Source organism: Teleopsis dalmanni, chromosome 2 (assembly GCF_002237135.1).
Source record: "Teleopsis dalmanni isolate 2A chromosome 2, ASM223713v2, whole genome shotgun sequence".
NCBI lineage: Eukaryota > Metazoa > Arthropoda > Insecta > Diptera > Diopsidae > Teleopsis > Teleopsis dalmanni.
Genome location: NC_051847.1, coordinates 2,284,551 through 2,307,643, shown reverse-complemented (window position 1 = coordinate 2,307,643; position 23,093 = coordinate 2,284,551). Strand labels below are relative to the sequence as shown.

At 30.9% G+C, this 23,093-nt stretch overlaps 1 protein-coding gene across 4 annotated transcripts; it reads right to left on the bottom strand.

Moving 5' to 3' along the window:
* Nucleotides 1-994: 994 nt before the first annotated feature.
* On the bottom strand, nt 995-22,219 carry LOC119679648 (protein germ cell-less). Of its 4 annotated transcripts, none has more exons than XM_038092116.1 (7): nt 22,128-22,219; nt 3,706-3,936; nt 3,410-3,630; nt 3,199-3,350; nt 2,591-3,141; nt 1,621-1,839; nt 995-1,548 (listed from the first exon to the last, which is right to left on the bottom strand). In XM_038092116.1, exons 2-7 carry the CDS (start codon nt 3,840-3,842, stop codon nt 1,113-1,115), a joined length of 1,716 nt encoding a protein of 571 aa, XP_037948044.1. In that variant the 5' UTR covers nt 3,843-3,936; nt 22,128-22,219; the 3' UTR covers nt 995-1,112. The 4 variants fall into 4 exon arrangements, with proteins under 4 accessions (XP_037948044.1, XP_037948047.1, XP_037948046.1 ...); XM_038092119.1 differs by having other exon boundaries at nt 1,621-1,836; XM_038092118.1 differs by lacking the exon at nt 22,128-22,219 and adding an exon at nt 17,770-17,788.
* Between the last annotated feature and the right edge of the window lie 874 nt (nt 22,220-23,093).

Sequence of the window (23,093 nt, the reverse complement as noted above, 5' to 3'; positions counted from 1 at the left end):
TTGTATGGATTTTGTACGAAATATGACACATATTGAAGCACGTTGAGCGAGTAAATTTAATAAGTTTAAATACACTTTAATTATATTTCAAAATTTAAATTCCATTGAAAAAACACAAATATAAATGACAAAAAAGCAAGGAAGCAAGAGACCATTAACTACAACTCATGGAACATTTTCAAATAATAAACATAAATCCAAATTGCGATATGTAGATAAGTTAAAAATGTCGCATTTATTAGGAATGACACTTTTATGGACATAACACTCTTTAAAATAAGAATGAAACCTAGATTACTCCTTGGCACAAAAATTACTTGTATTCATTAATGAATATAACTGGCTAATTATCTATAAACTTCTTGTCTAAGAGCTTCAACTTAGCCTAATCATAATAGAAAAATACCAGGCGTTAGTTTCAATTCGATTCTTTGTTAATTTTACAAAATAGTAAATGGTACATTCATTTCATTCTAACTTCTAACTTAAGTTATATTGATACTTAGATTAAGTACGTTGACTAATGTTAGTATATACAATATCATTTACAATAAAACTACGTTGGGACCTCGTTAAAACTTTAAAATAAAAATTTTAATTTAAAATTTACGATTTACTACAAACTCTCATACGAGTATAAAAAAACGAGCGCACCTTTCAATGTAGAAAGTGCTAATGGCAGATATATTATACGAGTATAACTATAATAACATACTAAATTAGTATTTTATAAAATATTGTTAATAAAAATTATAATATATTATATCAACATAATAAGGAAAAATACTCTTGTATCTTATGAAAACTTACAGTTTTGTGCATATTTAACATTACTTCAATAAATAAGTATGTATTACAAAATTATTATACAATATATACGTATATACAATTACATCTAGATATGTATTATTTATAAATTAATACCGAAAAATAAATTTAAAGTTAAGTATAAAAGATTACTTTAAAATTATGTTTAAAAAAATTACATTGAAGATTGAGTTATCAAGAAATATATAACAAATATATTAATTTCATTTAAAATAACGAACATGAAATGAGCTTCATCATTTTAGTTCAATCACAATTTATCATCAAGATACTTCAAAACTACTTCAGTTCGTGCAATTGACTCCGCCAGTAAACGCATCACCACCCGATATAGACGATGAAAGTGAGTGCGATAGTTCCGAAGGCACCAATCGTGGATATAAGCCCGCTGACATTTGATCGCCATCCTGTGTCGGTGTTACAACAAATATAGCGGAATCATTACAACTAGTTGGTGTAATGGAACGCCGATCAGAATTAGCACCGATATCTGAGATTGGTATATTTATATCTTCGGAAGTGTGCAAATCGCCTTGTTTTAAGTCTGGATTAGTTGGTGGATCAACCACAAGTAAATTAACTGAGATCAACAGTGGGTGCACTAGTTTCGGATCCAATAACATAATAGTTCTCTCTTCATTTTTTTCTAATGATAGAGACAATATATCAGAGGTTTGGGTGAGTTCAGTTTTTCCATTTAACGCAGAAGTAACCGATGCTCTAAAATGTTCAGGAAATATATTTTATTTTAATCCAAATTATTTGTTTTTGGTGTATTAAGTATATATTTACCTTATCATAAAGGGACGTTTTGTTTGTAGACTAAGTAAACGTTCATGCTCGATGCGATGATGCCGTCTTATACTCAGTACGCGAGACTCAACTATAAGTATTAAATCTAAACCAAAATTAAATCCTGTCCATCGCCACTTCTGGTAGCTTGGTTCTTGCAAGATACGACCGCAACGCATACAGTTATTAAGGAACACGTCGTTGTCATAAGTGAAACTACTAAAAAAATATATAAAAATTTAGTAACTAATAAAAGGATTTATAAAAAATAAAAATTTATAATATTTACAATTTCAAAAATAACGATCAAGTGATAATCAAGTGATTTTTATTAAGAGTAATTAATCGAAATGTGTTTATATGAATTTGAACTGTGCTATCGTATATTATTGTGAAATTGCTAGATTAAAGTTTGTTCTAGAAGTGAAGTTATAGTAACTTAAAAATATATTTCTAATTAAATATTTAGCTTTATAATCATCATTAAAAAATATATTTCATATATTTCAAAATGTTTCGTTTTAAGCAATGGATTAGTTAGTGGATCAACTCCTAAAAAAATTAACTAATTTTATTAGTAGACGCACTAGTTTTAGATCTAATAAGATGGATGTTTTTTACTTTGATCTGATGTTAAAAATCATTTATTTAAATAGAAGATATGTACGTATATTTAGATAAATATGTAGAGATGTATATTTTCTGAAAGAGTGTCTTATTGCAATTAAAATAACAACAAAAAAGAAGCTTTTATTATTAGAAAAAAAGGAGAGTGCAAAGAAAAAGATAGTGCATTTCTTTTAAATTTAGTGAAAGTATAGCAATTTATTCAGTCAATTCAATGAACACATTTTCAGTACAATTTACAACAAAATCGATATGTAACAAACCTAACTTTATACAATACAAAATAATAATGCGAAATGAAACCTAAACGTGCAGCGTTTAAACGTGGTTTGAAGGTACTCACCCTTCATCACTTGCCACATGATCAACTTTTAAAATCGAATTCCAGTGATCAAGCACATGTCCGCTAATCCATTCCTTCGGTATTATATTATCAGCAAGGATGATTTTTAAATCAGTGTGATGATTGGTAAGATACTGAGTACGAAGCGCTTGAAATGGTTTCTTAAACTGTTGTCCATCAGGTGTTGCCAGAAAGGAACAAGTTTTGGAACGTTGGACGAAAAATGCTTGTATCACTTCAGTTGGATGCTGCTCAGTGGACTGATCATCTAGACGTAAGCTTTTCGTTTCATCGGCTTGATTTAAGAAATGTGGATGTAAACGTAAATATGCCCAAGTACGCAACAAAGTGTAAATTGAAAATTCTGTTTGCATTGCGTATAGATCAGGACTCGAAACAAGCTCCGTCATTAAATTAATGCTAATACTGCGTAAAAGTTTAAAATGTTTAGGATAGACACTTAGCATGTTCTTCTCTAGCCAATCGAATGCAGCCTTCTTAGCATTCAAACAACCATAAGCGCAACCAATATCATAATACTCCACAGCACTCTAAAAAAATTATATAAGTAAATAAAATATTTAATCAGAAAATCATTTATTTTTTACTTTTGCATTTATCGACTCCAACATAACTTCAGAACACTTTTCTATTATGCTTTCCAAATGAAATAACGTTGCTGTGGCCAATATTCCTACCACATTGTCTACTTCTATTTTAATATCGTCCGAGTAAAGTGAACCAAAAACCTCATCCAGTGCTAATGAAGAAAGGTTATTAAATATAAAATTAATTAATCTTTAAATTAAAAAATATTACCTGTTACAGTTATGCGTTTGTCTAAAATTTGAATGTTGACGAAATCCTGTGTGGACTCCATCCAAGATCCACTAAACATACTCTGGAAGTACGGACTTTGACTTAAATAAAGTTTATGCAGCCGCCACGTTCTCCCCAGAGCCATAACAGTAATGTCAGAATTTGCCTGTCCTTCAAACAAAGTTTTATAAATATACTTCGCAGTACTTAGCAGTTTCTTCCTGCAAATTTCAAAACAATTAAGACATTAAATATTAGTACATATTCCCAATACTCAAACAACTGAATTAACTCACTTTTTTGGCACTTCTAGCTCCAGATCTTTATCATCACTCCCGTCTGTTGGCTCCATAGGTCGCTTACGTTTCCGATCTAAAAACTTCGTTACACTCTCCTGCAGCGGCGTTGTTAGTTTAAAAGCCACGGTACCCATATTTTCGAAATAAGATTCTTCGAAATAGGCTGTAGTAATTGTCCACTTAACTTCCACTATTTGAAAAAATTTTTCTTGCTCCTTACTTGACTATCTACAATAACATAAATAATTCACTTTATAAACTGGCAATCAGTGGTGTTTCTTAATCTTATCAAGAAAAATATACATAAATTAGGTATATGGAAGATAAATTTATATTTCTATTTTAATCATTTTCATATTTTGATTTTTAACTCTATACCATTTAAACTATTTTTTTTTTAAGATAATGAAATACTTGTATTTAAATTTCTAGTATAAAAAAGTAGACCGGTAAAAATGGAGAAGCTGCTATAACTAAAGATAACTCTCCAGTGGTAGAGTAGAAAAACTTTACAGTTCACTATTTGTAAATTAAACTCTTGAGTTTAAAAAGTGATTGGGGCTATTCACAACAGCGGCAGGGGCGCTACTTCTAAAGTGTTACCAACACGGAATGCTGGGAATGTATGTGGTGACATCCATCCTTGATGAGTTATCACCCTCACCTTAAGATATTTTGGTGTATTAAACATAATGGATTCTTTTTAATTAAATGCTTTTCTTTGAATAGTTTTCAAAAATCACTCGTAAAATAAGTCTCTGTGTATGACACAGCATTAAGCAGTTCGGTTTACCTTGAAGAAATCATAATACAAGATCTGCGTTCTGTAGGGTACGGAACTGTAAAATTGCCCCTGCTTTTTCTTGCTTTTTCTTGTTTCAGAGAAATGTTAATACATCTCGGCAATTTTTAATGGAATCGGTCAGCATATCCTAGTTTAAAGTATACCCGCTTTTAATATTAGTAAAGGACGGTATGACGAAACACTTCATTGAAAAACTGCAGAGCTGTATAATCATTTTACGAAAGCAAGAAAAAGCAGTAGCAATTTTAAAGTTCTTAAAAAATTGTTAGTAGTATGAGCCCTAACTACTACTCCATATTGTATATGGATTTGTAATATTTTTTATTTACCGGAGATGGATGGATTCAATTATCATCAGTTGAATTCTATTGATGTAGCCAAAATTCTGAACCGAAAATAAAAATAAATTTTATTTTCTACTATAGTACAATTATATAATAGCTGACAACCGTAAAGATCAACGACAATAACATCCAGAGTACCACAAAATTCCACCCCATTAAGTTACTGAATATGGTTGTCATCTGCCTGGGATATTACTTTATTGTACAAGATAAAACGTATACGATAAACGATAAAATTAGTGTAACTTTTAAGTTGTAACGTAGACTATAGTAGATTATGTTTGGAACATGTCGACGAATACTTTTTTAGGGAAGTACGGCAATTAGTTATGTAAATAAGTTGAAGGCAAACGAAAGTCCTTTTTTAGCAATGATCTATTTATTTCATCTATTTTTATTATACTATATTTTTCAATAAGCTCAACCTACCAGTTCTCACAGTATTCGAAGCACTATTTTAATAATAAAAACTATGCACTTGACTACACCAAAAAGGTAATCTGCATAAGCAATCCATCTATTATTGAATACGTAAACAAACGAATATTGCATTCGGGTGATGTCATCCGTAAACATTAGAGACTGTTTCTACTTTATATATTGTACATTTTAAAGTTTTTGCGAAAAAAAAACAGAAATAAAACGAACTCTATATATCCGACATTTTGGAACAAATAGTTACATGCACATGCTTTGCATAAAATTAATAAAATAATTGCGTTAAACATTTTGCAATTTGTAAATCAAAATTGCAAATTAAAATCAATTCGAAATGTTGAACTGCGAGTTGGGAATAAAAATAGGTTGCAGTACTGACCTGGCATATCTGTAATAGCCAATGAGTCACGCCACCATTGCAATCTGCAACGCAGCTCTATAAAAATCGAAACGTCATCGGCATACGTTCTAAGTAGCAAAAATATTTAGAATGGGTAGGGCAAATCAGCTAACTACTTTACGTTTCAAATGTCTGGATGAGATAAGAAGTTTATTTGGCATTAAAAAAATGATTATTGAAATATTGATAAGAAGCCGAGAAAATATATAAGTAAATCATTATGCGAGAACTATAAATCTTCCACTTATACAAAAGATAAGAAACACAGAATACTTCCACATACAGACTATTTATAGTAACTTCAGCGAGCTGAAGTTTTGAAAACAGAGAAAAGAGTTGAATTTTGAGTGTATATTGGAAGCTATCGGGGAAATGTATGATCATTTATATCAGTGTACATATGTGCATGCGTGATATTTCATATAATGACACAGTTTGAAGCCAGGGTCTTTGACGAAATAAAAAAAATTTTTAAAGGAGGCATTTTAACAGTATATTTAGAATCTCTACAATATTTTGGTTTTAAGTAATATGGTAAAAATCAACTATCACGATAACCGTTTAAACAACAAGTAATATCTAATATGTATATATATTTTATATAAATATTTTTGATAGAAACCTAATCTTAGATTCTCCCTTTAGTGCAACCACTTAAGGTATTATTTTGTACATCCAATTAGAAATGCAGTTATCGTAATTTAACCAAATGATTATGTCTTTGCATAAAATCGAACAAGATAAATTTGCATTGCCGAGAGGTTTTCTAGATCCATATCTAGAAATGTACGCACTCTACTATGGTTCGATCTGAACTTTCCATTTTAATGGCTAAAACTGACAAATGAACCCATTTACTTAAACAAAATAATGCCAGCATTCATATAAACATCTATAAGGTATTAGGAACAGATAACGATCTGCAATATAAGACTTTAGCTGCGGCAATAATCTATATTATTATTATACTAATAATCTATATTCCTAGTAATTTAATCATTACTAGTGATTTGCGCTAGACCCCTTGATTCATCCTGTTTCGTTCAATAAATTCGATTAATTTTGCAAATACATATTAATACACATTTGTGGCGCTTCTTCCAATACATTTTATTAAATATATAAAAATAAAATGGAATTGAATTATATATAAATAAACTACGATATAAATAACACTAGATTATATAGAACATTATATTGAGTTATCTTATTAATGCAACTAATTATACGCTAAAAAGTTCTCTTTAGCTATAAGTTAGCTAATCTCCTCTTCAGCTATAAGTTAGCAGTAAATCATTTACCACTAAGAGAACTATCTATTGAAAAACATCATCTTTCTTTATAACCTTTTGATATATGCATCAGCTAATTAAGTTTGTAATTTTAAGTTTTAAGTTCAATTTATTGATTTATTTTTAGCTTTTTAAAAAAATATCTTGAATGTGAAAAAAGTTTACTTCCCCTAGCTGCGATATCGCACAAGAATGCAACGCCGAAATGTTGACCCAGTTTACGACATCGCTTTGAGATACTAATTTGGGTCACCGTAATTAATAGATTCTAGACATGCTAGAAGCTTTTAACTTGGAAAAATATACAGGAAACGCCAAATAATTAATTCAGTTTTTAAATAAAAAAAAATAAAATTATGTGTAACGCATTTACAGAATATCTTTAAGAATTACACAAACTGTAAATGGAAAAAGGCAAGGTCAGATGCGTATCATAAAAATGAGGTGGAATCGTTTACATTGCGAAAGAAAAATATCGATTTGTTTACATAAATTTTATGTAAAAATAAAAGATATGTATACAAAAGTTTGTAACTGATTGAAACGAAACCAAAAAAAAATATTTTTGAAACATTGGTCTACCACATTGCTTTCGGGTGTGGGGCGAGACAGTGGTTCACCTGACATTTCAATGTTTGCAGACAATTGTAAAGGGCAAAAGGAGATGATATCATCGTAACGAAGGAATACAGTTTTGTTTATTGTGTCGGTAATATTACAATAGGTGATATGGAACCATTTTAGACTTGGCTAAATCTGATAAATTAAGATAGAAGAGAAGATAAGTTAAATACATAAGTTTTGTTATCAATGATTTAATGTGGCGTTTGCGGATATAAAATACTCTGGATATTCAATTTCCATTAATACTCATCATAAATGCTGCCTTGATGATTCTATTTGAACCCTGGATCCAATTCTTTGGTATTTACCTTCAAATGTTGCTATGCCTGACTTCAGATGCAAAGTTACTTATCTCTAGTACTTACTGTTTCTTAAATCACTTAAATAATAGTTATTACTCTGTTTTCTCTCTAGTTTTCGGATTTCAATCTGTCTCCTTTCTTGTGTAGTAGTATTATCGCACCGATATTAAAAATCTATCTGAAGACTTTCTCCAACTCATACATACAAACTATGAGTTAGCACATGATTTCATATTATATGTAGGCAAAAAGTATAAATATATAAAAAAAATTATTAAATGCTAAAGGTCCAATGACAGTCTTGTTTAACTTTATAAGATATTTTTACAACGAAGAGAGACATTTTTTTAATCAATAGAAGAAAGTTTAAAATTAAAATAGTAAATAAATTTCGAAAATCGAAATTATTTTATAAATTTTTTTTATTTTTTTAAATTTTATAGGGCTTCGTGTGGGTCAGATTTTGTAGGCGTCACAGTTAAAAAAACATTGAGAAGAATTGATTGAACCTAAACACGCCCACTCCTTGTCTTTCTGTTTGAAGTAGCGCTGCAATAAATTAAGCAATGCAAGTCAATTATGCATTTTTTCTGTGGAAATCACAAACGCCAAAGTAAATTTTATAATAGTATACCATAGCTTGTATTTATTAACAAATAATTATCATTAATTCAAATGAAATTATTAAATCCATAATAATTAATAATTAACCTATTTGTATATATTATATTGAGCTATATTTCATTTCGCTTTATGTGGATTATATGTTATATAATTAGATTTTATTCAGTTCTCATGGTAGAAAAATGTATCAAAATTGATTAAAATCAATCAAAATTGTAAATCATTATATGTTTTATAAACATTTTAAATTTTTATCTTCTACTATCACTATTATCCGATACATCCATTTCAATCTTCTCGGATAGTCAAGCTCTCATCAGATCACTGATAGACACCTCAGCCACATCAATAATAACTTAAAACTGCCGTGCTTCTCTCAATAATCTAGCTAGGCTTGTTAGGGTTAAACTCATTTGGGTTCCTGGTCACAGGGATATCGCGGATAATTGCAGGGCAGTTGAGCTTGCATAGGCAGGCGCTCTTCTCCCTAAAATTTACTTCTCAGATATAGGCTATAGTTAAACTGGCAATTAAACAAAAATACCTGAGCATGGCCAAGCAATACTGGGCTGATGAACCTCATTGTCAAATATCTAGGTTGATTTGGTCTAATTTAGCCAAGAAACGAACTAGTCAGCTACTTCAATTAATGTGGAACCTGCTCAGCACCACGGTATCTGTGCTGACGCGCCACTGCGAAATAGGAAGGCATGCTGAGACTGGGTCTACCTACAATAACTTTTGTCGAGGTTGTAGGTCTGAAGATAAAGAGGAGACAGTGCTCCATTTTATGTGTCAGTGCACTTCTTTAGTTAGAAGAAGATCAAAAATCTTCGGATCTCCTTTTCTCACATACCTGACTGAGCTGTCGTCCTGTCACGTTAGCGACATGGCGAAGTTTATAGAACTGTCATGTTAGTTTTACTTTACCTAATGGGGGAGTCGTTACCTTCGGCGTTGGCTGTATACTGATTTAAATCTATGGAATTTACAGGAGTAGCATCTATCAAGGCTACTCCTGTGAACTCAAGTGGGCTTTTTGGAATCAAGCCCGCCACTCCAACCTACCTACTATCACTATTTCTATTTTCTATAGAAGTAGTGATAGGAAAGTCTGCTTTTTTAAGCTTAACAATTTTTGGCAAACATTAAGAACATAAATTGCTAATGTATCAGATAGATATATATACATCGAAAACAAAACTTCATTTTTTAATATAAAACTAAACGTCCCGTCTTCACTTTGCTTGACAATAAAACCTACTTTGAATTCTCACGCATTTGCATTTGGTAGAAATCTGGTATTAACTGAAGACGTATCTACGCGTGCGGAAAATATTAAAAAATGCTTAATATGCTAGAAATATAATAATCTACCAAAGACAACTGAACTATGTAAAATGACATCATAATCTCCCATTTGAAAAAGGATTAAGAAAAAATGAATAAATTGTTGATATTGTTTATATACATATACATCTTCAGGCTAAGAGCCAAATATAGCATTAATAACAATGACTTAATTGTCGAAAAAATTAATTAATTATGTAAAGACATCTTGAAAATTGTTTTTATGGATGTGGATTGTCGCTATGGAGTAATGGTTTCTATGGATGTTGATGATATATACGTATGAAGTCTATCTTCAGTTTTTGTTATTTACATTAAAGGAAATAAAAGAATTTATATTAAACAAAATAAATAAAATTGAAATTAATTGTAGGCTTGAAGTAGCACCAAAATCTAATGACTTCATCATGGGACGAGTTTGTTTGTTTGTTTATAAAGTCAACAAAAGCTATTAAATTATCTGTGAACAACCAACTATGTATTTTATTTACCATTTTTAGTTTACAACCCAGCAGAAGCGGATTAAATTTATACAAAACAAACCTCAAACGTGTAAATAATGAATTTTGTAAACAAAAAAGTAAACAAATTTCAGATAAAAAATAATAGAACGCCATAAACAGAAATCAAAAATGAACTGAACGCACACAAAACGAACATTTCAACACTAAAAAAAATTAAAAATAAAACTTTGAAGCTTTTTAGGCGACGAAGAAAAACCATGTCAAGGGCGCTCAAGACGAGTATTACATGTATTCATGACTTCAAGTGACGTAAGCAATTCGAAGCAAAGCTTCTATCCAATATGAAGTTTATGTACTGGCACACACTACATCCACACTCACTTGAATTACATATGACATGAACGACGGCAATGACTTTGAAATAACTTAGATACCCACGGAAATAATCCACTTCATTATGAGAAGCCTAAGAGTCCTATAACTGGTACAAATCTCACTGGCATATGAAAATTCAAACCAGAATTTTACCATAATGTGCGTATCTATATAAAAAATGGTATTTCACGATTTTAGAGTTTGATCCACATTAAAATTAAGATAACCCATTAAACTCTGTACTGCCGATCCCTCACTCTTTACTGAGCGAACTGTATTTTTTGACTAGTATAGTAAATACATATTCTGATGTCAGAAACCACATATATTTAAATCGAATTAAACGAGTTAGCTCTGTTTGTCTATAAGTTTTTTGATCCAAAACATATTTTGGAGTTTCCATAAAGATTATATAAACTTATACAAAGCAAAGATACTCGTAGTAAACCGAAGAATTTGTCTAGAAAAGAGTAAACAAATTAATTTTGTTGCCATATGTCTGGATTAAGTCATCTTTACATAATAAATTGTTCAAATGTTTAAACATTTGGGATTTACTGTCGATATGATCAAAAAATAATGAAAGTCCGGTTCTATAGAAACAGCATAAATGGAACACTAGAACATACATATGTAAACTTGAAAATGGAATTGGTAGCGCTGTTATAATACAATAAAATATAATTATGTATAATATAACTGAATTAAATATTTATATTTAAAATTATTTATTAATATTTGTAATATTTTTATGTACATATAACATAACATAGGTAGAGCATAATAACACGCAAATAATACAATAAAAAATTGCGCATTTTCCCATAACTGAACTATGTTACTAGATACTCCGGCCTACAGATACTATCTCATAGCGTAGAAGATAGAAAAACCAGAACAAATAATCAAAAAATTAAGCAATAGTTGAAGGCCAACCAGTTAAACATGATTTTATGTGCTTAAACATTTGCACTCTTGACATCATGTGCCGCCATTGGAACCAATTTAAGTGGATTAAAATACAAGCCGCCAGTCTAAGTGTTTGCTAATATCGGTAAGAACTTATAAACATAAATGTGAGACCAGACAAGAATTACTGGCGTTAAAAATAAAGTGTATCGAAGCAATTAATCTAATTTGAAAAATCCATGAAGCAGCCAAATAGAATACCCTACCACCAACTATGATGCTCAGAGCAAGCTCAGAGCTCTAAGTAAAATTATTCTAAACATAATAAAGCTAAGTGGAAAATGGTTCGATATAAATGTGCAAATTATTCAAATTACTTCATAATCAAATTATTTGATATTCAAATTATTTAATATTCAAATTATTGTAATTCGAATACTAAAATCCAAATTTTTATTTAATAGTTTAAATTATTCGAATATATATTGTTTAAGAATATTGTTTATAGAATACCATGAACTTTTCAAACTATATTATCATATTCGAATAATCGAAAAATTTACATTATTCGAATATGACAAAAAAATTTCTTTAAGGTGCTCAGGTGTTGCTAAACTCGATATACTATATAAAAATATATCATACGTTCAAATTTAATTGTTTGATTTCGCTTCTATTTGTGAAAATCTCATAAAATTTTGACAATATACAATCTTTTTTACTAGTGTAGGTATGTAATTGCTAATAGATGCCCTCACAATAGGTCTTACATATATATTAAAATTTTGTACATATTTGAAACATAGTTATTGTGTATAAAATGGCATAAAGGCACAGAGCATTATTCCAAAAACTATCTCATACTGTTTTCAGGCGTGAACAATTTTTAAAATATATTCATAGGTAGTGAGTACCTCTTTGATCGTTAAGAATCTAGAGGTTTATTAATACCGTCTTGATACCAACCAAAGCAATCAAGTCCTATCTTATAATCATAAAATTCCACTACCTACAACCAGGTTGTTAACCGCTTCTATTGGCAGCTTTGAGTAAAGGTTTTGAAAACAGCATTTTGCATAGAAGCATTGCATTTGATATCTTTTAGTAAGTTTTTAAATTTATTATAATAATAGGAATTTATAAAACAAAAATTATAGCAGTGGGATTAAATTAAAGACGTAAGTATCAGGTTTGAATACACTACATCTGCCGTCCGTTTCTCTAGAACGATACTCTGAAAGCTTGCAAATACGCTTCTACTGCAAATTCTGCTTCTGTTTCAGTGTAGTCACTTTCAGGTATCTTTATACATTTTTCTATATAGTTTTACCGTGTGTATGGGTACTGAACCCACCCATTAATGATAATAAAGTTCATTTCTTGTGAAACTAGAAGGACATTGACATTGTGAAACCAGTTTTAGCTAAATGAAATAGACAATAACAGATAAAATAATATATACATATGACATGATATAGATGATATATAATATATTTTTACGTTGTCTATGAAAGAAGAATAAATAAGTATTATTTATTGAGTATTAATTTACTCATTTCTTTTCTTAAAATATGTTTTATAATTCTCATTTGATAAGAAATATATGTGAACAAAACAGATTTACTACTATTCAAAATGGCTCTATTAAAAAAGACTACTGAGAGTCAGTAGTACTACCTTCACTTTTTAGATGGAAGTACAAATAACCATACCCGCTATAGAGTATTTCGACCAGGAACCGGTTTCATGTCTGCTGTGTACTTATTTCCCAATTATGGGTAAAAAAAAGCGCATGTAGTGCAAATGAATTACGTCATAATACGATAAATAGTAAATACGGAGACAAAAAAAAAAAGAGAAAAACTACAAAAAGAAACAGTGAAAATATGAACAAAGTCGGTAATTGTGTAGAAAATAAAAGTAAAAACAAAAGTGCTACGAAGGCGTTTTTTTCTTAAACGTTGATTGTTTACTTTCTGCGTTTCAAGCAGTTTCTTACCCAATTTTTTTATATAAAATTTTGAACTATTTTCAGGTGTTGATAACTAATGTGATGAGAGCAGACATTCAAAATTTGAAATCATCAATAACGACACAGCAGGTCTTGAGAAATGGAAGAGAACGCGTATCATTTCGTATGCGGCACACGCAACTCGATTACGAGTTTGGGCTCTGAAGCTCAGTTTTGCGGCTTTGTGGTTTCGTTTGGATATAAGAAATCAATATAAAATATTAAAATAATTTATAAATTTATAATTTTTGTCTTGATTTTGAATAAAAACGAAACGAATTCTCAAAAGCTTGAACAAAATTTATTCTTAACAATTGCTTTGTGAAGCGTTACAAATGCCTTCAAATGCCTTCAAGAGAAAACAAAGAACTTGTTTTATTTTATTTTATACAATTTTTAATTTTGAGCTTTGATGTCAAACACGAAGCTCAATGCTTAACTACGTTTACATTTTGAAAACATTTATTTGACTTGAGATATTAAAAGCAAACAATTGGTTTGAAGACACTGTTGCGATGAAGCTTCCTCCAATGTACAAGGTTGCACATTGGACGACAGTAAAGAATTGATTAAACATACACAGAATTCAATCGAAACATATCTAAAAGTTCAAAATTATACGAAGATTACATTAGGTCTATAAAGAGTGTAAAATATCATCATTTCCATTAATTTATATTCTAGCGAAAATAGTAACTGTCTCCACAGCAACTACTAGATACGTAGTACTGTTAAGTCTTGAAGCTATGTTCAACCTAACACCTATTTCATATATATTTAGGTTTATCCTTCCATACCTTCTGCGTTAAACGATCCATCATTTGTTTAATGAGTTTCCGTTTCACTTTATTGTTCTTCGAGTCATACAAGAAATGGTTTGACGACATACACTTGAAATAGTAAATTTTTCAAACTTCTAAATCACTTAGTACTAAAAACTTTATTCCAACAAATTATTAAATTATTTAAGAAACCATTTCTTTAATATATTGGACTCTTTGAAAAGTAATTTCATTTTTTCTCCACATATGGCTTAATTCTATTTTTTCACAGCTAACTTCATGCCTAAAACCCATTAACATCATATACATTAAGACCGAAAAGCTTTCGGAAATTCTCATTTAAAATTCGCGCGCTGTATATTTTCCGATATTTTAAGTTTATGTAGTTTGGCAGCACTGTCCTTAATTACTATGCCAAAAATGAGCGCGATCTGTCAGACAGTTCGTTTACGGCAGCTGTTGAAACCAGTTCACCTCAGTAGGGCGTTGCGAAAAAAACAATGGAAAAAAATATTGAACAAAGAGTTTGCATCAAATTTTGTGTTTCGAACGAAATTTCGTGTGCAGAATCGTTGCGAATGCTACAAAAGGCTTATGGGGAATCAGTTTTATCGAAAACTCAAGTTTATGAGTGGTACAAAGCCTTCCAGGACGGTCGTACGACCGTCGAAGACATTTCGCAACGCACTACTGAGGTGAACTGGTTTCAACAGCTGCCGTAAACGAACTGTCTGACAGATCGAGCTCATTTTTGGCATAGTAATTAAGGACAGTGCTGCCAAACTACATAAACTTAAAATATCGAAAAATATACAGCGCGCGAATTTTAAATGAGAATTTCCGAAAACTTTTCAGTCTTAATGTATTTTAACAGCTAATACAGCAAGATTTGCTAGTAAAAAAAATTCGAAGAAAGTCATCCAAAGTGTATGGAGAAAATATAACGACCGATTCCAGTGCCAAAGCTTCGATCCGACAATTTTGAACTTGCACAAGGTTCTGGAAGGCCACTTGATACCTACATACTTCAGATAGCTCAGCTCTTGAGATCGTTGAGAGACAAAATTGATCAAATTCGACCCTTCACAACAATTTGAAACGCCTAAGTTTAGTTTCAAGGTTTGACAGTGAGTACCTCATGGTGTTAATATTTGTGAATTGCTTCTCAAACATCAAAAACGGATTCTTCCTTTTTTAAAACGGATTCTTCATTTTTTTTAAACGGATCTTTTTTAAACTGAATTTCCCCGTTATGATTTTTAAAAAGAATCATCACTGGTTACAATGAATAATATATTATTCAATAAAATATATAATAAAATAAGAGAATAATCTTTTATTTTCATAAAATAAAAACGAAGAAATTTTAAATAGATTAAGTAGTTTAAATAGATGTTAATATAATATAAACTTTTATCATAACAAATTAAATAAAATGGAAATGTTTTTATTATTTCTATTTTAATTAAAGTAAAAAATTTTATTTTTTAAACATTTTAATGTTCCCAGGGGAGTTTAAATTATGTAGCGTTTTCTATGCGCTACAAATCTACATGTCCTGGGCGCTTTTGCTTTACTGTAACAGCTCTTCTATGCAGAAACTAAACTCGAGACCTTTATCTGTGCTGTAATAACTGTCTCAGTTTAAAAGCTGTAATATAATGTTTCTTATATCACACAAACCACAGAAATGCTTTTTAAGCCTTCACTTTTATTCTGTATTTGTATCTGTATCTATGTCTCTGGCTAGCCTTAAACCTCAAGCAAGTTAAACGTACTCCACTCGCATTTACCATAGATATGTAAATACTTTAAACTTTGTGGATAAACAGATAGAAACCTGAAACGCAACAAAACACACAAAACGAAACGAGCATCGAACCATGGACACACCAAACTCTACCATGTCTGAGACATGAGAAACCAAAGTCTTAGACCGCACGACCAAGACGACGTATCGCTAGCAACGAGCGAAAAAAATAGAAAATATTAAATGGAAAACGAAATGAAAATTCAGAGCGAATGGAGCGAAATTGTTTAAACTTTGGCACGTTTGAAAAATAAATTTTTATTTGCATTATTAAACATTTTTATTATAAAATAAATAAATTATTTTTCTTCAATTTGTTATTGTTTTTTGTTTTTTGTTTCAAGTTCAACGACCCGACGACAGCTGTTTGGGACTAGTGTGCGATAATAAATAGAACAGGCGATGAAATTATCGTTCATAGGTACACACTAAAATATGTCGATAGAGCAATTAAAGTAGAAAGCGAAAATATAAAGCAAAACTCGAGATATCTTTCTAGGGAACTACAAGACGACAGACGACAGACACGATTATCTTGCTGGAAAGATATAAAATATCGATAAGGTTAAGTGCGTTTTTTTCCATACGTAAACATTTTTTGTTTTTTTTTTTCTCAAATAATAAAAATATATAGGTCTATGTTAGCTAGATAAATAAAAAGTCTATATAATTTTTAAATTTGAATAATTTAAATGAAAACGATATTTCTAAATATCTAAATAAATGACGACCGTCTTCATAAAAAGAACTCTCCATTTATTGTCAATAGGCTTTATGTCGCTTAAAAAATCTTTGATTAGACATTTTATATAAGTTCGATCACGAATTGATATTGATTTAAAAAAAAATCTATAACATTAAAAAGGTGTTCCTCACCTAAAGTAATAGAAGATTGTTGTAGACTATAATGTGTTCAATTAATTCCCAAAAAAGTCGGATCTATGTCCAGGAACTACTCATTTACGATTACTAAGTGCCCCTTCTGTGAAAGATTTTACATTCTTCAATTCATATATATATTATTAACAGGAGTAATATCAAACTCTATTCGATATTTTTGGAAAATTTTTATAAAAAGCAGCAATACGTATTCTATACTATACTCTTCCCTTATTACTGAGGATAATTATAGAAGACATTGTGTCGCTTAAGATATGTTCTATAGCAACAAAAATTTTGTTTATAAGATAACACTTAGCACTGATAAAAATATTTTAAAGTAAGTTTAAGCACAAAATCTCACTTCAATCAGACTGAAGTATATTTTGCAAATTCCAAACGGTTGAAATATACGCTTATACGAATACTATGTATATTACCTCCGTCTGTTGTGCAAATTTATATTTTTTCAATTTCAGAAAAGAAATTTTTATTTTGGAAATTATCTCATTTATATTTTTAATATCTTTTATTTAACTTAAGAGTTTATGTTGTTTTGGTAAACTGATAATATGATGTCACACACTTTCAACAAAAATAGTTCAGTTGCGTTTTCATTAAGTAAAAATTAAGTAAAATGCCAACAACAAACCCAGAGCTGCGCAGAACCATTAACACGACCAACTCAACAACGCGATCATCAAAATGCGACTAAAGCAAGAAAAACCGTGAATATAAATTGGGGAATATATCTGATACTCGCCATTACTTGCTTTCTTATCACTTCAAATAATGAGCAAACCAGTAAGCCATTTGTTTTTGTTAATCACTCTCTCTCTCTCGTTTTTACTCTCCAGCTGTCTTGCTAGAGCAAATGTAGCAGGGAAACAAGTACAAAAATGACACAAATAAGTACGAAAACTACAACAGGCAAGTTGTAGTTATCAATCCAATTAAATGGCGCGATATTACCTTCTATTATGATTATTGCATTAACTAAATACTGCATTGATCACTCAAAAATATGTCTTCAAAATCTACAGGAATCTAACGAGTTATTAATTCATGGTCTAAGAGGGTCATTATGCATATTAACAATTTTCAGAAACACAAACAGTGAACATTCAACTTGACTCTAATATGTACATTGTGACCGAAAAGCTTCCGGAAATTTTAAATAAAACGCAAAATTCTTAATCTTCATCAATATTTATTTTATCTCCTTCAAAATATGCTCCATTAGAAGCGATACACAAATGCAAACGTTTCTTCCAATCATCAAAACATTTTTTATAGGCGCTTTCCGGTATGGCTTTGAGTTCCCTCTGCGAATTCTGTTTTACGTCTTCTATGGATTCAAAACGCGTTCCTCTGAGTGGTAATTTGAGGTTGGGAAACAGGAAAAAGTCACACGGTGCAAGATCAGGTGAATACGGTGGCTGTTCGATGGTATTTATTGAATGTTTGGCCTTAAAATCGTTGATAATGTTGAACAAATTGAGGTGAATCGGAACAAGCCGGGCGTTGACACGTCGCATACACAAATTGTCCACCAAAATCAAACGAGCCATCTCACGACCGATGCCTAGCTCTCGTGCTATCTCTCTAACACTCACATGAGGATTTTTGAACACGATTTCCTTTGCCTTTTCAATGTTTTCGTCGGTGGTAGAGGTCGAAGGTCGTCCAGAACGCGGCATGTCTTCGACGGTCGTACGACAGTCCTGAAAGGCTTTGTACCACTCATAAACTTGAGTTTTCGATAAAACTGATTCCCCATAAGCCTTTTGTAGCATTCGCAACGATTCTGCACACGAAATTTCGTTCGAAAAACAAAATTTGATGCAAACTCTTTGTTCAATATTTTTTTCCATTGTTTTTTTCGCAACGCACTACTGAGGTGAACTGGTTTCAACAGCTGCCGTAAACGAACTGTCCGACAGATAGCGCTCATTTTTGCATAGTAATTAAGGACGTGCTGCCAAACTACATAAACTTAAAATATCGAAAAATATACAGCGCGCGAATTTTAAATGAGAACCTCCGAAAACTTTTCGGTCACAATGTACATATGTACCTACATTAAAATAAGCAAAAGTTGAAGTGTCAGTTACCAGCAAATAAAATTAATACCTACATATATACTTGGTTCCAGAATTCAGCTACCAAGTTATTTATTTTAAGAATTTTGCAAGACTTTCCACATCAGTTTCTGACAGTTCTAATTTTTAAAAAAAAAGGGTTTCCCAAGTATTATAGCTCTACTCTTTGGCGGAACTAGACATTTCCACAATATATAAGAACTTTATAATTATTCCTTTCTCCTGTGGATTTTTACGCTCTAAATTTTCGTAATAACTGAAGGCAAGTCAAACACCCGTAGAGTACATAAACCCATATATATATTCAAGCAGATTGGTTTAGATTATTGTGGCATTCGGAGTAGTTGATCAACTAACTTTGACCCTAGAGCATAACATGTGTTGAATTTTAGCGTTATACAGACTTATAAGAGAGATAAAAACGTTGTGCTTGTAGCGATAGCTCAGCAGCACGGTTGCCAGTTATGGTACTTTAGTACCAAAATTGGTACTTTTTTTTCCGTTTGGTACTCTGGTACTCATGTTCAAAAAATGGTACATTTCGCGGCGACCCAACTGATGTGGATGTGTATTGTTTCTAATACGTTGTTACATAAGTACATTTTATATACATGTGTATTTCTTTAGATTATTGTGGCATTCGGAGTAGTTGATCAACTAACTTTGACCCTAGAGCGTAACATGTGTTGAATTTTAGCGTTATACAGACTTATAAGAGAGATAAAAACGTTGTGCTTGTAGCGATAGCTCAGCAGTACAAAAGAAGTATTCGACTGTTTCTTATTATTCTTATTCTTATTGACTGTTTCTTAAATTATTATCACTCATCTTATGCATTACTCTTGAGGGGATACTCCTAGTATGTGAGCATGTCTACAAAATAGCCAGTGACCACGACCTTAAAGATATTCTAGGTGTCTAAGCAATTCCACATTAATCTAAATTTTAAACAAGTGTTTCAGTTTTTTCAAGTGCTTTTGATTTCTTGAACGATAAATCGTAGTTGTTTTGAATGCCATTGAACTACCGAACCTATATTATGCGTAATACAAGAACGGCACTAATATCATTAAGAACTTGAGCTTGAACTTTCATTAATTTTAAACCATTGATTTCAATAATTTGGTGGCTATAAAAATTTATATTCATAGTGATAACTGTTACAGAATGACAACGCAAGTAAACAGCTAGATCTTTGAGTATCTGAAGTGTTGACTGATAATGAAATACAGTGGGAGACGGACCGACAATTCCGTCATAAGACACGTAAGAATTTATATTACAACTATTAGAAGGCGAAGTACCTTCAATTAGGTTTAAAGCAACAAATCTGTACCACAATAAAAGAGACCTAGCAAATGTTATATGCTGCAATATCTACAAACAATATGAGAATTATAATATATTTAACTTTTAAATCGCGCATCAAAAATTTTCACACGATAAATTTCAAATATTTAGAAATTTTTTCAGTATTCAAATATTTCGATAAAAATAAATATATCGTGGTAATTTAATATTTCAAATGGAAAACCTGGTATTTGTATGTGCCAATTATAGTTTAAAATATAAGAACTCCTGCGGTTGTAAGGAGTAAGGGGCGTAATTATGATTCTGTTCAAAGGGGCATATACAGTTTTTATGCAGTTTACTAAATAAGTTATAATAAGATTCAGCTCCAAAAACTAAAACTAACTCTTCCATCATATCTTTTTCCGATATGTTTCGATGTCGATAAGTTTCTCCAGTGTCATTATCCAAATTTATAGCTAAAGTTAATACTAAAATAAAAAACGAAGAAACATAAATAAATCACAAGCGTGGATCTATCATCCCCTAATTTGACCTGAACTCGCCATTGAACAACATTCTTTAAATTATATATGTAAACGCAATTTTAATACACTATTTAATACTGTAGGGTGCGGAACAATGTGTACTAATACCAACTTCTGCTAGTAATACGAAATCGTTTATGGCTCTGCTTCTTTTAAGTCTATTTTTAGAGTGAAATTTCTTTTAACAATGAGAACAACCGATACATTCTTGTGGAACGCTCCCAAAATATGGGCGACATAGGCGATATGGGGATGTTACTGTGATATGACAGAGCAGCTGTTGAATTCAAAGAAGAGTTGAGGAAGCAAAAACAAATGCGTGAAATCGTTGCTATTTTCGAAGTTAACGCGAAGATGATCGGATTGATACCCCCATGTGCTTCTACGTAGTAAACATTGGCACTCACATTCTCGTCATTGCATTCTCTCTTTGGCTTCTTCTTCTTCTTCTGCTGCTGGCTCTGATGCTGCAAACTTACGACGCAATTTTTTAAAACAAATTCAGAAATCATTGCACTTTAAAAGCGACAGTAGCGCCAAAATCAGAGAGATGACGGCAGTGGTGGTGGGAGGCATAAGTTGGATTGCATTTGATTTCCATGAATAAAATATAGACATTGTCGCTTTCTTATTACATTTACAATTAAGAAAAAAAAACAAATAAATTAAAAAGAAATCCTATTGAGTGCAACAGTTTCAAATTAAAAACACACAAAGATATTATTATTTCAAAACAAAAACAACCCCCTCCCTGCACTTTATTTACTAACAACGAAATTTCAACCACTTTAATCCGAGATGTGGGTCAAAATCACTTTGTCGTTAGTGGCTACTGCGACTTCGCTACTCCGTCGCGACTGCACTTCCATGCGAACCTTTTTCTTTATCACATTTTGTACTCTGAAGTCATAAAAACGCAATAAAACAACAAGACACTGAGAATACCAAAAGGAATTGTATTCTCATTTGACTACGGAACCCTACAGTTCCATAAAAATTAACAAAAAAAAATAAAATAAACCAACAAAATCTGAAATAAAATGCAGCATGCCAAATAACAGTTTACTTACAGTTATAAGTCCTCCTCCGTTATTATATTTATGCACTTAATAAGTATATATGTATTAACTATTTTATTATTAACTAATTTCCATAAAAAAAAATTGGGAAAGTTGTTTTGCTATTTGTTTTAATAAATATCACATAATTTTTAAAACACAAACTTTATTATGATTTTACTTATTTACACTCTCAATTATTTGGAAAATTGTTTTGTAAGCCGATCGCACTTCGCGGAACTTCCGAACATTACAAAGCACCACAAACTAATGAACAAAACAAAACACTAGAGATTGTTATTGTTTATCAGCAATGGTTCTTCTTCAAACTAAGATGTACAATTCACAATAGAAATTCAGTTATGAGTCATGTACAGTACGACATTTGATTTTGCTCTAGAGTAGAAAGTGTTTGCTTAATATGAACAATTTTTTTTTTAATTTAGAAAATATTTAAAACATAATTTACAGAAGTCTATTTAAACAGCCCAAGTAGCGGTTATTTTACCTAATTATGATATTTAGCTGTAGTCAGTCTTAAAAAGAATCATATATGCTGAATATTCAAGTTTATTCAAACAGCGCAAGTAGTTGTTATTTTGCCTAATTATAATATTTAGCTGTAAAGAGTCTTAAAAAGAAACATATGTGTTGAATATTCCTTCTCACTCTAACTACCGTAAAAATGCACGAACTAGTATTACAAACCACGGACTGTCACCAATAAGCACGGACTACAACCACTATTTGAGCAACATTTATTCTGCTAACAGTTTTGGCACAATCAAAAATGTAATAGAATAATTCCGTTGCAAATAAGCAACATTTAGTGAAAAATGACCCTAAATTATTCTATGAAAAAATTCTACGTTATTTTTTTCTAAAGCAAATGAAAATCGTTTCAAAGCCTTTTCAATCGTGTTTTTTTTTTCTTTACCAAGTGATTTACATGCGTCTAATCAATTACTCCAATTATTC

Coding starts and splice junctions, on each gene's coding strand:
- LOC119679648 (XM_038092116.1), bottom strand. CDS start 3,842: ATGGGTACCGTGGCTTTTAAACTAACAACGCCGCTGCAGGAGAGTGTA. Junction 3,631..3,705: donor GAGCTAGAAGTGCCAAAAAA/GTGAGTTAATTC, acceptor TGAAATTTGCAG/GAAGAAACTGCTAAGTACTG. Junction 3,142..3,198: donor TGGAGTCGATAAATGCAAAA/GTAAAAAATAAA, acceptor TAATTTTTTTAG/AGTGCTGTGGAGTATTATGA.